The sequence below is a fragment of the Sarcophilus harrisii genome, chromosome 5 (genome assembly GCF_902635505.1).
Source record: "Sarcophilus harrisii chromosome 5, mSarHar1.11, whole genome shotgun sequence".
NCBI classification, from domain to species: Eukaryota; Metazoa; Chordata; class Mammalia; order Dasyuromorphia; family Dasyuridae; genus Sarcophilus; species Sarcophilus harrisii.
In genome coordinates this window covers 246258989-246281850 of record NC_045430.1, presented here as the reverse complement: position 1 = coordinate 246281850, position 22862 = coordinate 246258989, and the positions used below count along the sequence as shown (strand labels likewise).

The following is a 22862-nucleotide window of genomic DNA, read 5'->3' as shown; positions in this document are numbered from 1 at the left end:
AGATAATTGCCTTTCTAGGTCTTTCTAGAGTCTCATCTGTCAATAGCATGTCAGGGAATTTTGCTAAATCAGCTTCAGGAGATGACTGAGGCCATTTTTTATTTTGTATTGGTAGCTTCTATTCCTAGGATATCACCTAGCTTAATAAAGGCTTCTTGCACTGAACTTGCACTGAATAGCTTGAGCCACATATCATAATATGAACTATCCGGGGGAGGGGAAGAGGAAGGAACCAGCATTAAGCCTAATGTTCCAGGCATGTTGCTGAATACTTTACAAATATCATATTTGTAGAAGAGCAATTTGCTACAATTCCATCAAGCTATAATAAAATGGTCTTGAAAGAAACAAATTCCTGTTGCCTTGGTCTGGAGATTGTCCCTTTAGAATTTAAGTACCCTGAATTAAGTACAGATCTCTATCTGTACCCCAAAGAGATCATAGAATAAAAAAAGACCTGTATTTATAAAAATATTTATAGCATCCCTTTTATGGTAGTGACAAAGAATTGGAAACTGAAGGGATACCCACCATTGGAGAATGGCTAAACATGTTGTAGTATATGATTATGATAAAATATTATTGTGCTATAAGAAATGATGAGCAGGGAAGAGAAAACTGGAAAGACTTACATGAACTGAAGCAAAGTGAAATGATCAGAACCAGAACATCATACATAGTGATAGCAATATTGTTCCAAAATCAATTATAATAGACTTAGCTCTTCTCAGTAACATGATGATACAAAACAATTCCAAAGGATTCATGATGAAAATGCTATTTATCTCCAAAGAACTAACGGAATCCGAATGCAGATAGATCTAAAGGGCTGAAACTCTGAGTGGGTGCACTTGGACAGCCAAACACTTAAGGCTAATTACTTATTAGACAATACTCTATTAGCATATGCTTGGAAAATGGCCCTTTCCACTATTCTGTGCTGCTAGATCTTTTGGTATATACAAATAATTGTAGGAGGGATTAGGGGGTGGAGCTAAGACAAGCCACAGTCACCTTCTTAGGTGACCAAGGAGAAGGGAGGTCAGTAGGCAGAAAGCTTGTGGCGGCTTCGTCCATCTCCTTTACTTCTCCCCCTAAAGACGAAGGACTTTTGCTGTTCCTGACTCTGGCTGATCCTGGGGTCAACAGGGAGCTAACCTGGATCACTACAGATAGAAACTTACTAATTTTTTAAACTTTATTGTTCTTGGGTTTTTGTTGTTGTTGCTTTTAATTTCCCTTTTTTTTTTTTTGTAACATGCCTAATAGAGAAATGTTTGGAATGATTGTACATGTTTAATCCATATCAAATTGCTTGTATTTTTAAGGAACAAGGAAAAGAGGGAAAGAGAGAATTTGAAACTCTAAAGTTAAAAAAAAAAAATAAAAATTAAATGTAAAAACAAGCACCATGACTTCATTAAGCACCAGCCATTATCTTAAATTATATAAAGATAAAACACAAAAACAGTATTGGACTGTGGATCTAACCATTTAGCATGGGATGCTCTAGAATCTTTTCTCCAATCTTTAAACATTTATTTAACCTAGAAAAGTGTCATAATAAGGCATAATTGTCACACAGACCTGGGCTGATCTTTACCTGTGCTTTTAAATCTTTAAGATAAACTGGGTTCTTTGTGGGCCAACTTCCAACATCCTCCCAAATGTTTTCTCTTCCCTTGCTGATGCTCTAATTACTCAAAGTCACTCTGTAGGGGTGTGGAAGAGCTCCCAGTAGGTAGGTCCTGAGCAAGGTGTGAATGTGGCCTTCTTTGCGGGTGTGTGGCAACATTAACAGCTAGGAGTGATGGAAACGGATCCGCTGAATAAATGATTAATTTTCTCCCCCATTTAACACAAAAAAGCTGAGGAGTTTAAACATTAATATAGTCTGTTAGCTTTAGCTCAAACCGCTAGGAAAGTGAACTGGGTGGGGGAAAATGTTCTATTTATCCCTTTACTTAGAGGCCCAGAGGTTCTTGAAACACTTTGAGACCAACACTTCCTGTCAATCAGTGCTCCCAAAAGCAGATGCATCAGACCTGACCTCAACTACTTCCAAAAACCATCAGTAGAACAAGAAATCTCTGGAATTTGTTCAGGCCACTGACTAGTTTCTCACAAACAAAGATCATGAGATCTGTGGTTATTTAATCACTGCATTACAATTTACATTTGAAAGAGAGAGAAATAAGCAATTAGTAACTACTTTAGCTGCTTTTTTTGTTTAAAATGATGGAGGACATAGACCTAAGGACTTACTATAAATCAAAAAACTTTTTTTTCCAGTCAATTTCTTATATTTATATCTGTTTTGCAAATGTGTTTCTCTGAAATTATATAAATAGGATGTCACAACTGACTACCTAAAATTCTGAGCATGACAGAAGGCAGAAGAAAAAACATCTTGCAGAACTTTATCTCCTACCAAAAGTGAGAAAATAGGGTATAATGTAGATATCGGGCTGTACATTTGTTTCTAAAACTTCGAGTTCCACATTCCCTGCCTTCCTCTCTCCTCACCTCCCCTTCACTGAGAAGACAAGCAATTTGAAAAAAAAAATAAGTTTTATACACATGTCATACAAAACATTTCCACAATAGTCATGTTGTAAAAGAAAATACAGCCAAAAAAGAAAAAAGAAAAAGAAAAGAAAACCTTCAAGAAAAGTAAAGTAAAAAAAATATGCTTCAGAATGTATTTACACACAATCAGTTCTTTCTCTGGATATGGATAGCATTTTTCATCATAAGTCCTTCAGAGTAGTCTTGAATCACTGTATTGCTGAGAACAGTTATTTGCAATTAATCTTAGAGCTGTTACTTTGTAAACGGTACAAGCTGATACACTTTGCATCAGCTCGTGGAAGTCTTTTTAATTTTTTCTGACAGCATGCTGCTCATCATTTCATTTTTTTTCCTTTTCTTCCCTCCCTCCTTCCTTCCCTCCCTCCTTTCCTCCCTCCCTCCCTTTCTCCCTTCTTCCCTTCCTCCCTTCCTTCCTTTCTTCCTTCTTCCCTCCCTTCTTCCCTCCCTCCCTTCCTCTTTGGCAAAGCAATTGGAGTTTACTTATCCAGGGTCACACAACTGGTAAATGTTAAGTGTCTCAGGCCACTTTTGACCTCAAGTCCTCCTGACTCCAGGGCCAGTGTTCTATCCACTGTGCCATCTAACTGTCTTCATTTCTTCTTATAGCACAAGAGTACAAATTCAACAATTTATTTAGCCATCCCCTGATTGATGGGCATCTCTCAATTTCTTTGCCCCTAGAAAAAAGATGCTATAAATATTTTTGGTACATATAGTTCTGTTTTCTTTTTATGTTCTATCTCTTTTGGATTGTGGACAATTATGAGATAAGAAAAAATTCCAAGCAATGTGGATCCACATGCTGTCTAGAATTCTGAGGTTAAGTGACTTGTCCAGGAACACAAAACCAGTATGTCTCAACAATGGATCCTGGGGTAAGGTCATGGGAAAAGAGAAAAAAACTTATTGAATGATAGATGAGGATTTGTTAATCACCTCCCATGTCTCAGCTACTGTACTAAATACTGTGGCGACTGTGTTAGCATGCCGGATACCTTAAAATCAGCCAGAGTCAGGATAAGCAAAAGTCCTCAGTCTTTATTCTTGGTCTTTAGGGGTAGAAGTGAAGGGGATGGAAGCAGGATCTCCACAACTTCCTTCTTCCTCATCTACCGCCAAAGTGACTCTGGCTAGTTTTACTCCACCCCCTAGTTCCTCCTACAATTCTCTGTATACACACCAATTATCGAACCAGCACAGGATAGTGGGAAGGGCCGTTCCCCAAGCACATGCCCATAGAGTATTGTCCAATCGGTAGTTAGCCTCAAGTGCTTGGCAGTCCTGACCTCAGTGCATCAACTCAGGAGTTTCAGCCCTCTACAAAATACCTTACAAATATCTCATCTGATCCCAAAACAACACTAAGAGGAGTTAATGTTATCTCCTTCCTCACATATTTTCCCCATTTTACAGAGGAATAAATTTTGGCAGGCAGTGGCTTCCCCAAGAACACACATCTAGTAAATGGCTGAGGCTGGTTTTCTTGACTACTGGCCCAGTGCTTTGTGCCCAATGGAACCTGCTGCCTTTTAGCTGTCCCTCGCTTCTTGGCTTAAGACCCATGATCTCTACAAGTAATGAAGGAGAAGAAACAGGAAGAACTCTATAAGAGATGATGGAACACATTGCGATGAACGATGGTTTATGTGAATCACAAATCTTGGCTCTGTTATTAGGATTCTAGGCAAGAATTCTGGGTCTTCTGTATATGCAAAAATGTTTGTAGCAGCCCTTTTTGTAGTGGCTAGAAACTGGAAATTGAATGGATGCCCCTCAATTGGAGAATGGCTAAATAAATTATGGTATATGAATATTATGGAATATTATTCTTCTGTAAGAAATGACCAACAGGATGATTTCAGAAAGGCCTGGAAAGACTTACAGGAACTGACGCTAAGTGAAATGAGCAGAACCAAGAGATCGTTGTACACAGCAATAACAAGACTATACAATGTTCAATTCTGATGGACATGACTCTCTTCAACAATGAGATGATTCAGATCAGTTCCAATTGTTCAGTAATGAAGAGAATCAGCTACACCCAGAGAGAGAACTATGGGGAATGAGTGTAGAACACAACATAGCATTTCCACTCTTTCTGTTATTGTCTGCTTGCATTCTTGTTTTCCTTCTCAGGTTTTTTCTTTCTTTCTAGATCTGATTTTTCTTGTGCAACAAGATAACTGTATAAATATTTATACATATATCATATTTAACATGTATTAGACTACCTGCCATCTGGGGAAGGGAGTGGGGGGAAGGAAGGGAAAAGTTAGAACAGAAGATTTTGCAAGGGTCAGTGTTGAAAAATTACCCATGCATATCTTTTGTAAATAAAAAGTTATAATAATAATAATAAGAAGAAGAAGAAGAAGAAGAATTCTGGGTCTTCCCCTTCCTCAGTTGACTGAAGAAGAGACTGAACTAGATAACTTAGTAAGTCCCATTTCTACCTCAAGATTCAGATCCTAAGTCACTTATGCTTGTTGAATGTCACTTTTGTCTTCTGTCAAATGAAAGGATTGGACTATGATCCTTAAACAACAAAACTTCCTGCCCCACCCCCCTCCCCACCAGCACCAACATGGTGCACAAAGACCTCAATGAACATGAATGGCACGAGATGCCCAAATGTTGTTATCCCTGTGACTCACCAGGAGGCTGGTGTGTTTGACTTGGCAGCAGGCCTGTCCAGCTACTGAATCACATGGGAAACAGTTGGACTCCACAGAGGTAAAACAAGGATTTAACATAAGCACTCAGAAATTCTCCAGTGTGGTACTGGCCTAGAAAGCTGCCTTAAGTCCTGCTCCACCTACCAGCCTCCTGCTTATCTGAGTTTTTATTCCTACCATAAAGCATGCTGCAGCAATCAGGCTTGGCCAGGAAATGCTTGCTGCTATCAAGGCTCAAGTCACCATAAATAAGGAGAGTAGACGTTATCTCTAGTGCCATATTCTCGTTGTCTTTAAAAAGCCCCCATTCTGTAAGAATAAGACAGCTGAGGGAAGGGGCTTCCCTGCCTCTAGCAAACTATAAAATAATGAATAATGGATATTTCTATTCTTCACCCTGGTATGTAAAAAATTTAATTTGTTCACTTATCTAGAGAACAAGGGAGAAAAGAATTTTCTGCAGATAATAAATCACATAATTGCAGAAGTAGAAGCATAATTGGTGATTTTATTCTAATTTATTATCTTAGGATCATAGATTTATAGCTGGAAGTGACTTTTGTGGTGATCATTTTGCCAATAAGAAAGCCCAGAAAAATCAAATCATTTGTCTGAGGTTACAAAGATCTTAAATGCTTTAGCATGACATCTGATATATAGTAGGTACTTACTAAATGCTTACTGATTGATTAACAGAACATAGGTTTTAATATAGAATCCTCCACTCTAAATCTGGCACTATCCCACTATAAAATACTGTTGCCCCTGCTTATAGGTCCTCAATGATTCTCAATTTGGAAGTTCCCATTGACTCTGGTAACTCACTTCTTTTAAAGAAACTTCTCTAGATAATAAAAGAGTAGATGAGGTTACACAGTGTAAGCAAGACGAGGAAGTATTCCAGTGACTTATAAAAATCAGAGATTCACTATAGATATCACCAACATTCTTAGCACTGTAGGCACAAGTATGATCCAAGGAAACGGGAGTACCTCGATGAATAGAGTAATAGAGGACACTGCTTTGTCCTAAATGTGCTGATCAGCAAAAGCTTGAAGGAACTCCACAAGGAGTTAAAAAGAAGCAGCATTAAAAGTGTTGGGGGGAGAGGAAATAGACACTTTCCTGAAATAGCCCAGCAATAAGTACAACAATTCCTGACCTAATGTTTCCTGGCGCTGAACCCTGGTCATATGAGAGGCAATATCAAAGGCTTCATGAAATCCTCTCCCTGGTCAGATTTTAAACATCAGTGTGAAGTAACCAGGTCATAGAAGCAGAAGATCAGGGAGCTGCAGCTGGTAGGCTAAGAGGAATTTTAGTCTGACTCTCTCATCTTACAGATGAATAAACTGAGACTCAGGATGTTAAACTATTTGCTGAAAGTCACCTAGGGAGTATTAGAGGTAGAATTCAACCCCAGCTTCTCTGAAACAAGAGAAAAATTCTTTTTTATATACTTTAACCCAATATCTCAGAGAAGTATAATAAAACACCAAATTGAACCCCAAGACATGTTCTCATTTCTATTTGAAAATGAAAGAATGGGCCTAAATAGACTCAAATGATAGGACTGATCTCCGCTATCGCTCCACCATATATATATATATATATATATACACACACACACACATACGTATACATATATATACACACACATATACATATACATATATATACACACATATACATATATATACATATACATATATATACACATATACATATTATATACATATATGTATATACTTATATTATATAAACTTCCCATAAAGTATGCAGCTATATATGGAATATCTGTTTGCTATGAATGTCATGAATAGGCAGTGTGGTTCAGTACAAGGAAGTACTAGGGTTGGAGGCAGGAGAAGTCAGGGTTGTAATCACATCTCTGACAACAGTTACATAAACACAGATGAATCCCTTACCTTCTCTGAAGCTTAGCTTCCATATTTGTCAGACAGGGCTGGTAATGCCATAGGAGAAGTAATAATGGGTAGGGTGGTGGATTTGGCATTATGAAAACTTGATTTCATTCCCTACCCATGACATTTCCTATCCAGATGATCCTGGGCTTAAGCTTTTAAAGCCTCAGACATCTCTGTAAGACTATAAATTGCAACCTGCTGATGCCAGAGGGAGTTTCCACACTGAGGAAATCACAGGTCCTGGTGAGCTGACATAGAAGCTCGTCTCATAGGGTTGCCCCAAGTAGCACATGAGACAACAGATGCAAAGTACTTGCAAATCTTCAAGTGCTATATAAATGTCAGTTGTTATCATTTCAGCAGGTCTATAATCGTCTTTTCCTGCTGGGCACAACTACCTTGCTTCTCCCACTTCAGGAATATGTGCTTTTGGAACATGAAACAAATATCGATTGAATTGCATTTGCAGCTGAGTTTCCCAATGTCCTAGACAGCATGTCCAGCGTTCCCATTCCATCTGCAGCCCTGGGCCCTTCCTCCTCACACAGTCCTATGATTGGCTGAAAAGTGTGCTTGGTGGTTGCTAGAACCAGACAGGAGGCAAATGGCTCAATGTCACATGTGATTCGTGTTGTGAAAACAAATCAAAACCAGACATCCTAACAATGGCCAGCCAACAGCAGCATTTTGCCTATGAAAAAAATATACTTAGATGTATACATAAAGATAAATACCTATGTATATCTCAATATCAGCACTGTCATGTTTATGTCAAAGAGACACTCCACTAAGCAGATCAGGTAATTGCAATATCAATGACCATTAAGTCAAAGATAAAAGACTTCTGCCACCTGTGTCCCTATTGAAACCTATAAGTTGTAGAAAGGAAATGGTCTATTGTAACAATTCTGTACTTCTTCCTGCTACAATTATATCACATGATTGCAAAAAATATAAATAATGATAATTTATATTATCATTGGTGACAATAAAACACTGAGATGAAAGATGGGAACCAACAAAAAGGAGAATTTATTTTTTGGTAGAAAATTGCTAAAGGAAGAGTTCCCCCTCCCTCTCTCTTTCTCCCTCTCTCCCTCCCTCTCTCTTTCTCCCTCTCTCCCTCCCTCTCTCCTACCCTCCTTCCTTTTGTTTTTCTCTCCTTTTCTTTCTCTCTTTCTGCCTCTCTCAAACAAATACACACATACACACACACACACACACACACACACACACACACACACACACTTTGAATAAGGGTGAAATGAAGGTTGATTCAACTATAACACCAATAAATTATTTGCTAGAAAATCATTCCTTAAAACTCTAATATCAAATCCACCTTCTGTCTTAAATCTAAAATAAAAGACTTTAATTCTGAAAATTATTTAGTGCAACTTGAAAAACTATTAAAGGTGGGCCATATGTTTCTTAAAGAATCAGTTCCAGAGAAACTTACCCATCCTCTGTGCTATTGAAAATGAGAAAACATTAGGGATTTGCACACACCTTTTATACCAACCACAAGAGTACATATTTTGGACATAAAAACCAAGACCAGCTGCTAATGAGAATCACACACATAGGTACACGTCTATACAGATTATATACTTTAATACATCCATGGGTATATTATCTCATCCCTGTAAGTACTCCCTTCCAAAGGTACCAATTCTAATCTCTCTGATGATATGGATTATATTGCTTCTCCTGAGCAATTCTTGCTTGGGTAAAATGTTATAGCCCACTTATACCTACCACATACATCTCCTTTTGGCTGCTCCATGCTTATAATTATTCAGAACACATAGCATTGCACTGTCTACTTTGTAAATGTTTAGTACCTATCAAATAGCTTCTGTGTTGCATCCCAACTTAATTGGTTTAGGTAGCAAGCTCTCTCCAGTAATGATCATATAACTATTTCTTGTACAGTATCTCTCTCCATCCCACCAGCTACCATGCTCAATAGATCCTACTCTGTGACAATGTAGCTCATAGACATTCAACTTATACTAATTGAAGGCTTTTAAATGTCTCCTGTTTTCTCTAATAGCCTACACTATATCTCTGCTGTTTTCATCTCAAATTCTTAAAACTTAAGTTATTAATTACAAAGAGCAAAAATTGGCAAAATTTTCTTCATACCTCCAAGACACCAGTTTCTTTACCTCTTAATAAAAAAGTCATTTCTTCAACAAATTAACACAGCATAATTTTGAAATGAAACTATAATTTACCTTCATTATAATATATAATGGTATTATCACCCAAAGGTTCTGTTCAATTGAGAATGATTTTCTATAGGAGCTATCGATGCTCAGAGAAAGCAGTGAAAATCCAAAATGCTTCCATTGAACCTTGTATATCTCACCAATATTTCCTGAAGCATGAAGGGAAATTTTCTGAGGAAAGAACAAGGCCTATACTGCCATTTGGAGCTGCCTTTACCTTAGGATGGTGGCCCACATCCTACACACTATCCTGGGGCTAATTCTGTCCTATTTATGGCCAAGTGCATTCAAGCTCAAGTGCAAAGTTTTTTCCCCCAGGGAATTGCCATTTTGACTGTCTATAGAAATTTGCCTACCTTGTTACTTTACATAAGAATAAAGAGCATCAAAGTGACTGACATCAATGAAGAGTAAAGGCAGGAAATCACATGCTTAATTTTCATATTTGAAGTCATTGTTATCTTTCAATAAAATAGGTTTCCTTTTTTTATAGCCACCATAACTCAAATATCAATGACCATTTTGTAAATTAAATATTAGTAAAACAAGTTGGTGTTTGTGCACAAGTGGGGAGGTAGAGGGTAGAGAAGTAATTCAGAAGAGGATGGTATTAGTCATCTCCTATAAAGGGCTGAAATTCTTGAGTCATTGCACTGAGGTCGGTTCAAGCACTTAGGGCTAATTACTGATTGGACAATACTCTATGGGCATATGCTTGGAAAATGGTCCTTCCCACTATCCTGTGCTGGCTCAATGATTGGTGTATACAGAGACTGTAGGGGGGACTAGGGAGTGGAGTAAGACTAGCCAGAGTCACATTGGCCATAGATGAGGGAGAAGGAGGTTGCAGAGATTCTGCTTCCATCCTGTTCAATCCTGCATCTAAAGACCAAGAATAAAGACTAAGGACTTTTGCTTATCCTGACTCCATCTGATTCTGGGGTGTCCTGGGTACTAGCATGGTCATCACAATCTCCAATTTATTTTCTCTATTTTGTTCATATATAGTTGTTTTCATGTTGGTTCACCAGTAGATACAAGCTCTTTGAGACAGAATGTACTATCTTTTGCCTTTTGGGGTATTTCTAGTACTTACATTTTTATCGTTGTTGTTAAGTTGTTTTAATCATGTCCAACTCTTCAAAACCTCATTTGGGATTTTCTTGAAAAAGATACTAGAGTGGTTTGTCATTTTCTTCTCCAACTCAGTTTATAGATGGGAAAATTGAGGCAAATAAGGGTAAGTGAGTTGCTCAGCATCACACAGGTAGTAAGAGTCTGAAGCTAGATTTGAACTCATGAAAATAAGTCTTCCTAATTCCAAATACAGTGCTCTATCCACTGCTGTCTACAATATGTCATAGTATATACTTAATAAATGATTACTGGCTGACCTATTGATAATTACTGGATCATATATTCATAAGCAAAATAGCATGCTATCAATCCAGAGCAATATGAGGGATGAAAAAGGTCTATGTGACACAAAATATCTTTACAAGAATATTTTAATGGAAGATTACTCTCCTTCCATCTTCCCTGAAATTTCCATTAATAGAGTAGATTTTGTTTGGTAGAAGCATCTTCTGTAGAAGCCTAGTTTGAATATATATAGACATATATATAGTACATACATACATACATATATACATACACACACATACTCACCCATATTTACTTATTTATTTATTTATGGCCTTAGATCCAGAAGGAAAACTTTTCATCCTCTCCCATTAGCAAGGATTAGCCTATCCAATTAGCAGGTTGATATTTTGGAAAATACTTAACAGCAAGGGTGATTGAAAGCCATCAGATAATTACAATACCCAAGCACATCATTCATGGATGGCCAGTCAAAAAAATACCTTCCCTAATTCTTTAAAGTATTTTTGGCAGGAAAAGGACATTACTGCCAATGGAGACCTCACCCAATATTTAACGTAGAAAGTATTACTACTATCTATATAGTCCCACCCCGCAATATCAAATGAACACACATTTGTCGGATGCCAATCTGCTGCAATGGAAAAGACCAATCATGTAGCGATTTAATAAACTCCAATAGTTTTCTATTATATCTGAGATAAAATACTAAGTATTATATTTGACATTTAGAGCTCTTCTCAATATGGTCCCAATCTACTTTTCTATCATTATTATATATTGTTTACTTTCTCCCATTTTTTGGCTTTGTTGTTGATCCTTACACATGATGCTCCATCTCCTAACCTTGAGACTCTGCACTGGCAGCATTTTAATCTTGGGTTTGTATTCCTCCTCATCTCTACTTCTTTGAGTCTCACAATTTCTTCAAAACTTTGCACAAACTCTACCTTCTATAGGAAATCTTTTCTGATTTCTCTCAGTTATTATTGCTTCCTCCTACCCCATCCCAAACTTATTTCCTATTCATCTTCTATATGTTTGGGGTATACATCTGTATATGTTCTCTTCTCAATAGAAAATTAGTTCCTTAAGAGCAGGGATTTTTTTTTTTTGTATTTTTAATGTACAATATCTAGCATAAAATTGATGTTTTATAAATGTTGGTTGATTTATTGATTGATAGGGATTGAACCTACAATCCTAGCAGTAAGTGAGAAGCCTCTATTTTAGTAAGGTTAATTTAATGTTCCAACTGAGCCACCTAGCCACAAATCCTTTTGATATTGAATAGGATCATAGGCTTAAAGGTGGAAGAGATGCTTGGCTCTTGCAATTGGTATAAGCCCTCATTTTGTTGATGAAGAAATAAATACCCAAGGAAGTGACATCAAAAGCATCAAAGTTATTAAAGAATGAATCACAGGATGTTTGAGGTGAGAGACATTTCTTAGGCCATCCTCTGAATAATATCTTCTACAAACATACATGCTAAATTGCCATCCAGCCTTTATTTGGATACCTCTAGTTAGTGAGAGGGAAGCCACTTCCTATCTCTTACCAGTAGCTAGTTCTCCTTTGGGATAACTCCAATCATCATGAAAGATGAGTGTTTTTCATGCTTATGTTGAGCTGAAATTTTGCCTTGGCATAAATTCTACACAATGCTTTTAATTACAGACAAAGTAATTGTGACAATAAATATTTCCTTTTTTAAAAAATGTCAATGAATCTACCACCTCCAACATATTCTTTCTATCACTACCTACAAATTGACAACACACACTTTACTCGCAAATTTCCTTTTTATTTCTTTGGTAGTGTTATGGAAGAATATATTGGTATAAAAGTTGTATGCAAATAGAGAAGATGGCTACTCACCCCTGAAAAGTTCGGACAATTGACTATACAATATGTAAAAAGCACAATAAATAATAAATATGCTACAGTTGAAAAAAAAGTAAATGACTGACTCTAAAAGTATAGATTGTTGGGATTTTTTTCCTTCTCTCTTTCTTTTAATCTTAATTCTCTTTCTAGACCAAGTATTGAAGTAACAGTTTCTGATGTCTTAGTCATTCCCACCTTCCCAAATTTTATGCTATCTTCTATATCAAACTGCATATTTGAATAGTTCAGATTCAGAAGCCACATTTTCCTCAATACCCCTGATTTCCTCTGCCTATACTAATCCAGTAGTTGCCCCTAGTATTCTGGGAAAATGTTAACAGTGATGGTGGTGGCAGCGGTGATACTATTGTTGTTTGGTCATTTTAGTCATGTCCAAATCTTTATGATCCCATTTTGGAGTTTTGTTCACAAAAATAATGGAGAGGTTTACTAATTTTTTCTCCATTCATTTTATAGATGAAGGAACTAAGGTTAAGTGATATGTCTAAGGATACACAGTTAGTAATGTCTAGGCCAGATTTGAACTTAGGTTTAAAGCAATTTAAAAAATATATCTGGACCAATATTTTCCTTGTCTTTTGAAGATGAGATCAAATATTCTAGACAGGGACAAAGGATATCCATGAGATCATTTTGGTGATATATTACTAAATAGTACAGTTCACATTGAAGATGAAAGTTTTTGGTACCCATTCTCTCTTAAACAAGCTGTGGGTCAGACTTTCCCTGTGTTTCCTTGGCAGTTTCCTTTGAGCTAAGTAGAGAATCACTCCCTCATTGGTATGCAAGAGGCCCAGGCATTCAGACAAGAAAGGTGATACATATCTCATTTCAACTCCAGTGACAATGGCATTTTCATTAACTTTAAAGATTTCCTCACCAAGCATATGCCATAAATCTACTGCGCCACGTCTTCAGGAAATCCCCAAACACATACTAAGCATTCAGCTGGGCAGGCAATCAGGATACTAACCTCAGAATGGAAGTTTGAAACATGACTCCCTGCACCCACTGCTCTTGGTTTACACACTTAGTTCAATGTCCAGGAGCTGGAGACAGTGTATAAAGACCAAGATCACGAGATGTCAGTGGAAGGTATTAAGACTCGTTCCACAAGACACATGTAAATCAGCCAAATTGTCAAGCACATAGTAGGCGCTTGTATATTGATTCCTAGCTATGCTATCATAATGCCTACATATAAGTCAACAAAGCCAAAAATGAGTGTCCAAATAAGGATTTTATGTTTGCCTCTTATCCTGCCCTTGTTTCCTTAACCTTCTGATATAGGGGACTCTGAAGAAGGGACCACACAATAGCAAGCACATGTGGAAGAAATAGATAGAATTGATCTATGTTAGAGATAGATACAGATTAGATATATAAAATATAAGAAACAGAGAGAAACAGAGACAGAGAGAGAAAGAGGTTATTGTTATCATGGGACACCAATGAGCTCGTCTACACAGTTCTCCTCCCAGAAAAAGGATTCAATGAAGACTGGAACTGACATCAGATTTGAAATATGGAGGGGGGTGGGGGGGGGTTGAAGCCAGTAGCAACATCCATATGATTACCAGAAATGAAAAACAAGATTAAAATCCTACCCATCCACACTACTAAAGACTCCTGTGTCCTGTTTGGTCAGGCAGCCAACATAATAGGTACTTACATTTAAGGCAAACATAGACCATTAAAATTGTTTATTTATTTTTACAACTATTAAACTATAGGAACTTAGGCAATCAGACCTAAAAGAGAAGTTAAAGGCCATTTAAGCCCATCCTCATGTTTTTCAAATAAGAAAACAAAGGTGCAAAAAGGAGAAATGATTCCTGTTACTACCTAAATACTTAATTTTCATATATATTCTGGGCTATAACTATAACTCAAATTGATTTGGACATTAGAAAATATTCATATCCAGATCTAACTTATCAAAATGTCTTAGAATATATAAATCAAAATAATGACAAATATTTATGAGGTACATTAAAGATTACAAAGTATTTTGCATATATTATCTCATTTAGAACTACACAAGGACATTATGAAGAAGATACCATAGTTACTATTATTTCCTTTTTTATAGATGAAGAAACTGAGAATCAGAGAGATGTTCAAATATAGTCATGTGCCCTGAGCATGAAGGTCCCTGGTCCGCTTATTTTTGAAGCTTTGTCACTTTGCCCAGCACATTGTCATTGATCCCATCTTTTAAACCATACCTTTAGAGAAAATGTCTATTTTCAGTAGCTTACTTAATATGCCATTGGGTTAGAAAGGGTCCTGAAGAATATACAATGCAAACTTTTAGCATCTATTTCTTATTAAGGAAAATAATCCTGTTTTATGAAATCCATTCATCCAGAATTTTTAAATTTCCTTCAGAAGATCATACTTCCAAGTGTCTATGTATTTTTTAGCTGCCAAAATGTAGCCACAATTGCTGAGTAAAAACAAGTTGAAACAATATTCTTTATGGTCATGTTGAAGGAATAATAATGATAATAATGATCTAGGAGGCAAAAGATCTGGTTTCCAGTGTTAACTCCAATATCTGCTGGTTTGTGACATTGGTCAAGCTATTTAATTTTTCTGGGCCTCAGTTTTCTCATCTGTAAAATGAGGAAGTTGGGCCATCTTCTATATGATTGAATAACCTTATCTCTATCTGACTCAGTCTCTTCAATCTATAAAAAACATGGGAGGGAAGAATGTCAATTGGATAACTTCTATGGAAGCTTTTTCCCAGCTCTGGCATCCTACAAATAGTGTCCCCTTTTGCAACATTCTCTTGGCAAATAGCATTGATTTCTTTAGCACAATGGTTCTAATAAAATATTACTCCCATCATTCATTGCATAATTTGTACCATCATGTTCTTGCTTATAAGTTGACTTTTAAATCGCTCTCTATTTGTTCTTAACAAATGCCAAATGAATTTAGGAATAAAAAAAAAAAATTGAAGTTGGTACCAAGTTCAATGTAACCATCTGGGACCCAATTTGGATAATTCTTTAACTCACTAGCTGTTCTTTGGAGATGAGGCACCAATAAAACCTCGGCTATAAAGTCAATATGTACATAGCACTATATACATACCCAGACTAACCCTGGAATTAACAAATGGTAATGATTGACTCCTAAATAAATGTAAATATTTGCTTATGTGACATAACAATATTAATTCCCAGACTTTATTGGCAGAAAAGGTTGGGAAGCCTGTTTGTCCCATATACATGTGGCTCATCACGATGAATTTAAGAAATAAAATCATCTTACCTTAGTCGTTCTTCTTCCTTCTTACGAAGATTGAAATCTCGCTGAACAACCTGAAGAACATGTTCTGTTTCATCATCTGTCAAACTGGAAAGGTCTAGTTTCCTCCCCATGGTTTGTTCAGTTGTGAACACCAATAGTTAAAAAGACCTAAAATAAAATAATAATGATAATGATAAAGATAGTGATGGGAATATGCATACAAATCAAAATCTTGGTGACAAGAAAATTGAAGGATAATCATAATATATCATCCAAAGAGGGTTCAGTAAACTTCTAAAAGATTTATATATTTATATTTCTAAAGGATTACATATATATTTACATATGCATATATACATTCTTTCCTTTATGATATTCAACAAATATTTTCTGAGTGCTTCTTGAGTTCTGTCCTAATTTGGGAGTAAGAAAAAGTCTTCACCTGTGACTTAATCAGCAGAAGGAACTTCCAATGTGGAAATGCCCTCTGCTGATGCAGACCTATCTGTAATCTAAAATTCTTATCAAGTTACTTAGTGCACTGAGAGATTAAATGACTTGCCTATTTTCATATAGCTAGTATACATCATGGGCAAGATACTTGAGCCCATCCTTAAAAGGTCAGAATGGAAGTAAGGACTTCAGGTGTACAAATACAACTAGCTTTGATGGCAAATGTATAAACACTGCTCAATAAAATAGCCCTATTTTTTTTTCTTTATGATATTTCTGCATCCCCTCCAACTAATCTGCTTCTGAAATTAGACTGATCCTCATCCATTTCTTGCCATATGTTTCAGAGACAGACAGTTGTGTCTCAGGATTGTATAACATTAGAATCTGCTACAAATCTCCAATGGATCTTGAAAGTATTTCAAAAGTGGAACTTGGGCAAGATAGAGTAAAATTCTCTAGGTTCTTTTAGAAGTTGATCATTTCTCTGGCAGGAGTTAAGCTCAGAAAATCCAAAAGTTGTTTGTTTCATACATAAGAAACATATCAGACTGTATATTACCAAGTCACATTGTAAAAGATTGCTGGAAGCATAAAGCCATAGTACATAGTGCATTAAAATTTTCTAGTACAGAAGCAGTTGATGAAATTTCCATAGAAATAAATTTCAGAAATAAAGGTAAAATGGGTTTTGGTTCTATTTCTCAGCAGAAAAGCTAACAAGTTGGGGGAAACTATTCATAATGCATTTGCCCTAATAAATTACCCTATTTACCCTAAATATTACCCTAGTTATTTTATTCAAGTTACTTTATATTATCTTTTTTGCCATTCACAATATTGAAGATTCAGGTTTATACGTACTAAGCACATATTAGAAAATGAAAACATATTCCTTTGATTCATAGCTTCTATTGGAGAATTCCACACTTATTTGGACTAATCTAAAATATCGTCCATTTTTTTTAACTGGAAAAAAGTATCAGAATAGAAGAAGAATTGTATTTGCAATCAAGTAAATAAAATCCAATTTAGCAAAGAGGAACATTTATTTGAAATCCAGGAATACTTGTCTTCCCATAGACTCTCAAGTGTCAATTATTATATAGCCTTTTGGATCCTGACTCTCTCATTCATTGTTTTAGCTATTCCTCTCAGCTTTGTGTCATCTTCAAATCAGATAAATGTATAATCTGTATCTTTATCCATACACTGATTAAAAATGTATGACAATACAGGACCAAGTACAGATACCTAAAGGTACTCCTTTGGATATTTACTGATTCATTGAAACAGTTCTAAATCCACTGATTGAATCCATTCTTCTCCATCTTCACAAGAATAATATGAATTATTTAGCTAATACCTTTGCTATTCAAATCTGGCCTCAGAACTTAACTGGCTGTGTGACCCTGGCCAAGTCACTTAATCCCAATTACCTCCAAAATTTTTTAAAGGTTTGCTACAATCTAGTTAAAATGTATTCATAACATTCCCTTTCATTGATTAGTTTAGGCATCCTATTGGAAAAAGGAAATAAAGCCAGGTCAGAATGACCTATTCTAAACTGACACATGATGGCTCTTGTAATCATTTCTCTTTCTCATGTTCTCTTTATAAGAGTTCACCAATCAAAATTAATTCTCAGGATCTTCTCAAATAATGAAATCAATATGGTACCTTACTTAACTTGTCCTTGAAGAATTCTGAAAGAAGAGCTATGGTAGGACACATTTCTGGAATGGAGAATAAATGACATCCAAGTATGGAGGAAGGAAACAAAATGGTGAGGATGAAGAAACAATACCTCAATTTCCCTGGAATTATATAGTGTACAAAAGAGAGTAAGGTAGAACAAAATTAAGGAAACTAGGCAGGAACCAGACTGTAGAGTGTCTAAAAACCAGTATGAAGAATTTGTATTTTATCTTAGGGACATTGAGGAACGCACAAAGTTTTATCGAGAAGGGAAATGACCTATTCAAACATATAGATCATTTTAAGAATGGATTAGAAGATCTAAAGGTAAAGAGAATGGTTCGTAGGATATTATAATAGTCTAAGCTAGAGGGTTCTCAAAGTGTGATTGGTTGTGGCCAACCCTTGAACCCTTTCAGGGAGCCCAAGAGATCAAAACTATTTTCATGATAATACTAAAATGTTATTTCCTATTAAAATATTTCTCCCTTTTCCAACTACATATTTATGTAAGGCCAGATTTTCTTCATCACAACAGATTTTATGCAGAAGCATAGATGGGAATCAAACTATCTTCTGTTACACCATATAAAAAATTAAATTTGCAATAATATGCAAAATAATGTCAATGCTTATATTTTTGAAAATATATAATTTTTCTTTGAAGTTATGCTATTTATAACATGTTATGTACTTATTGTTATTCAAAATTAACAAATATTTTAAATTTTTATATTTTAATTTTCAAATATATCAATTTTGGTAGACATAATCCATATAAACAAAAATTCCTTGGGGTCCTCAATAGCTGTTAAGACTGTAAAAGGGTTTAAATATTAAAAAAAAAAAGATCAAATGAGAAGATATTTACAAAGTGCTTGGCACAGTGACTGGTACATAGTAGACATTTAAATGTTTATTCCCTTTCCTTTTTCTCAAAAAAAGTTTGTGAAACACTATTCTAGGCAACAGATAGCAAGACTTGACTAGATAGCAACATGAATGGGGAGATAGAGGCAGATGGAAGAAATTTTTTCTTATTCAGTCATTTCAATCATATACAACTCTTTCTGATCCCATTGATGTTTCCTTGGCAAAGATAGAGTGATTTGCCATTTCCTTTTCTAGCTCATTTTACAGGTGAAGAAACTGAAGGAAACAACATTAAGTGACTTAGGATCACACAGATTTTAAGTGTCTGAGTCGGGATTTGAACTTAGTAAGACTAGTCTTCCTGACTATAGGACAAATATTCTATTCGATGACACATCTATCTACTCATGTGAGAGATATTATAGAGGTAAATTTGGCAATTGTTTATGCCTGAGAGATAAGGAAGAAGGCAGAATTAAAGAGAATGTCAAATCATCTCATGTGGATAATGATGCCATCAGAAGTAACAAGGAAGTTGAGGCAGACAGAGGAAACTTGGGGTGGGAGGTAGAATATTGAGATCCATTTGGTATAATGTTAAATTTAAACTAGAAGTGGACCATCCAAGTAGAGATGTCTAAGTTCACAATGAGGAACCAAATTTCATGTCTTAGATTTGGTATAAGTATATAGATCTTGGGATCATCTGCATAAAGGGGATAGCTGAATCCATGAGACTAGATCAGATCACTGGGGAAATAAGGTAAGGAGAGGCAGGTCTTGGATAGAGGTTTGGAAACACATTGAGATGGCAAAAAGAAGACAGACCAGTGAAATAGGTTGACATGTAACTAGATAAGAAAAGGAACCAAAGAGGAGGAAGGAATTTGTGACCAGAGAAGAACTAGAGATCATTATTAATCACAAAATAGATAATTTTGATTATATTAAGTTAAAAAGTTTTTGTACAAACAAAACTAATGCAAACAAGATTAGAAGGGAAGCAATAAACTGGGAAAACATTTTTACATTCAAAGGCTCTGATAAAGGCCTTATTTACAAATTATATAGAGAATTGACTCAAATTTATAATAAATCAAGCCATTTTCCAATTGATAAATGGTCAAAGGATATGAACAGACAATTTTCAGATGAAGAAATAGAAATATTTCTAAGTCATATGAAAAAGTGCAGCAAATCACTATTGATCAGAGAAATGCAAATTAAGACAACTCTGAGATACCACTACACACCTGTCAGATTGGCTAAGATGACAGAAAAAGATAATGATGAATGTTGGAGGGGATGTGGGAAAACTGGGACACTGATGCACTGTTGGTGGAGTTGTGAACAAATCTAACCATTCTGGAGAGCAATTTGGAACTATGCTCAAAAAATTATCAAAATATGCATGCCCTTTGACCCAGCAGTGTTTCTACTAGGCTTATATCCCAAAGAGATCTTAAAGGAAGGAAGGGGACCCATATGTGCAAAAATGTTTATGGCAGCCCTTTTTGTAGTTGCAAGAAACTGAAAACTGAGTGGATGCCCATCAATTGGAGAATGGCTGAATGAATTGTGGTATATGAATGTTATGGAATATTATTGTTCTGTAAGAAATGACTAGCAGGATGATTTCAGAGAGGTCTGGAGAGACTTATATGAATTGATGCTAAATGAAATGAGCAGAACCAGAAGATCATTATACATAGCAACAACAAAATTATACGAAGATCAATTCTGATGGGTGTGGCCCTCTTCAACAATAAGGTGATTCAAACTAGTTCCAATTGTTTAATAATGAAGAGAGTCAACTTCACCCAGAGAGAGAACTATGGGAAATGAGTGTAGACCACAACATAGCATTTCCACCCTTTCTGTTATGATTTGCTTGCATTTTTGTTTTCCTTCTCGGGTTTTTTTTCTTTCTTTCTAGATCCTATTTTTCTTGTGCAACAAGATAACTGTACAAATATGTATACATATATTGGATTTAACATGTGTTGCAACACATTTAACATGTATTGGACTACCTGCCATCTAGGGAGGGGATAGGGAAAAGGAGGGGAAAAGTTGCAACAGAAGGTTTTGCAAGGGTCAATGTTGAAAAATTACCCATGCATATTTTATAAATAAAAAAAAACTATAAAAAAAAACAACATATATATATATATATATATATATATATATATATATATATGAAAAGGAACCAAGAAAACAAGTCAGAGATGCAAAGGAAGAAAAATAATTTACAGGAGAAAAAGGAAGGAAGAAAAGAAGGAAGGAAAGAAGGAAGGAAGGAAGGAAGGAAGGGGAGAAACCATGAGTCTCTCCCACCCAAGCCTCAGTCATTTTCTTGTCATTCACCCAAGTACTGTCCTCTCCAGGTACCATGCTCTGGGAGTCTTGATCTGCTCATTTTTAGAATTTCCAATCTTTAATCAAGTACTCTAGATTGGAAGATTAATAAATAAATAGAAATATCACAGAACATATCAAATCAAACTGGTCCTTGAGCAAAAGGACCACATTTCAGCCAGCCAACCACCACAGCCATCATCTTGTCATATTCCTTACCACTGGTCCCTATAGACTACTAACCTTCCAGAAACAAGACTTTAGGGTATTTTATCCACTCAGCTTTCAAACTACCCAAACTGCCATTCTGCTTCATCCTTTATCTTGAGAACTATGAGCAAATCAATATCTCCACAGCTTCTAGTAAAGCGTGTAGCATTTATCATGTCCCTTCCAAGTCTTTTCCACTTTATAGTTGTTTCAAATGATTGCCAACTGACAGAATTCCAAGTCTTTCTATGCTATCGTAGAGTTCTATCACCTTGATCTAATTACTTTGAAGATGAAAGAAAAGTCTGCTTATGGCTCTCCCTATTGTTTGGGTCCTTAGACTTCTTTCTGAATATCTGAATAGTGGGATGATACCTAATCTCAGGGAGAGCCCTAAGAAAAATTAATAAAATAAACACAGCTTATGTATCTACAGACTCTTTTCTAATCCCCCTTTCCCTCTGGAACTTTGGATGTAGCCCCAAAGATGAAGAAGCATTTGAAAGAGCATTTTAGCTTTCATTGCCCCTGAAATCATATCATCCCATTGATGAGTGCCAATTCTACCAATATGACAGACTTACCCTAACTGATCCTAATTCATTCAAACAAAGTAAACAAGCATCATATATTGCACTTCATGATGACAGAAGCTTACTTCACCACCAAGGCAGGAACAACTGAATTGCTCCTTCAAGTAATTTAAACAAAAGACTTTGAAGTTATTGATAAACCTTTATATAGTTCTTCTGGAAATATAAAACCTTTATGATCATTCATCCATTAATAGTGGGGCTTATAAAACTCAAACACATCAAATGTTTATGGTCACAGATTGTTTTCACTTTATTGGACTCACAGGTAATTACAGAGTGAATTGTGGACTGAAATTCTGCCCTTTTGATTTTCTGTGATAACATGAGATAGGATAATATGGAACATTGAGATCCACAGATGAATCTCAAAATCTAATGCTATGCAATTGTTTTGAGTGTGAAAGCTATTCATAGTAGGCAAAATTGACTGAAGCGTGTCTCTTACCACCTATTTCTGTTCCTGGAGACCAACTAGTAGAACTGCTAACAATCAGCAGAAGAGTACAAAATAGAAAAAAATCGAAATGCTTAATCTTTCGGGTCATTGGTTTTACATATTAGGACACAATTTTGATTTCATATATGTTGGTTTATTCTGAAAATTTAGCATCTTAGGCACTTGTGTCAGGAACTGCTAATAAACTTGAAGCTTATTATTCTGGGCCACTGGGCAAATCTTCCTCTTCT

General features: G+C 35.9%; 1 protein-coding gene across 5 annotated transcripts in view; it reads right to left on the bottom strand.

Moving 5' to 3' along the window:
- Nucleotides 1–22862, bottom strand: part of MYRIP (myosin VIIA and Rab interacting protein) — a 405480-nt gene that overhangs the window by 348448 nt on the left and 34170 nt on the right. For all 5 annotated transcript variants that reach the window (XM_031940030.1, XM_031940033.1, XM_031940031.1 and 2 more), the window contains exon 2: nucleotides 16009–16155. In XM_031940030.1, the coding sequence (XP_031795890.1) occupies nucleotides 16009–16118 (110 nt within the window). In that variant the 5' untranslated portion in view covers nucleotides 16119–16155. The remainder of the gene's footprint in view (nucleotides 1–16008; nucleotides 16156–22862) is intronic.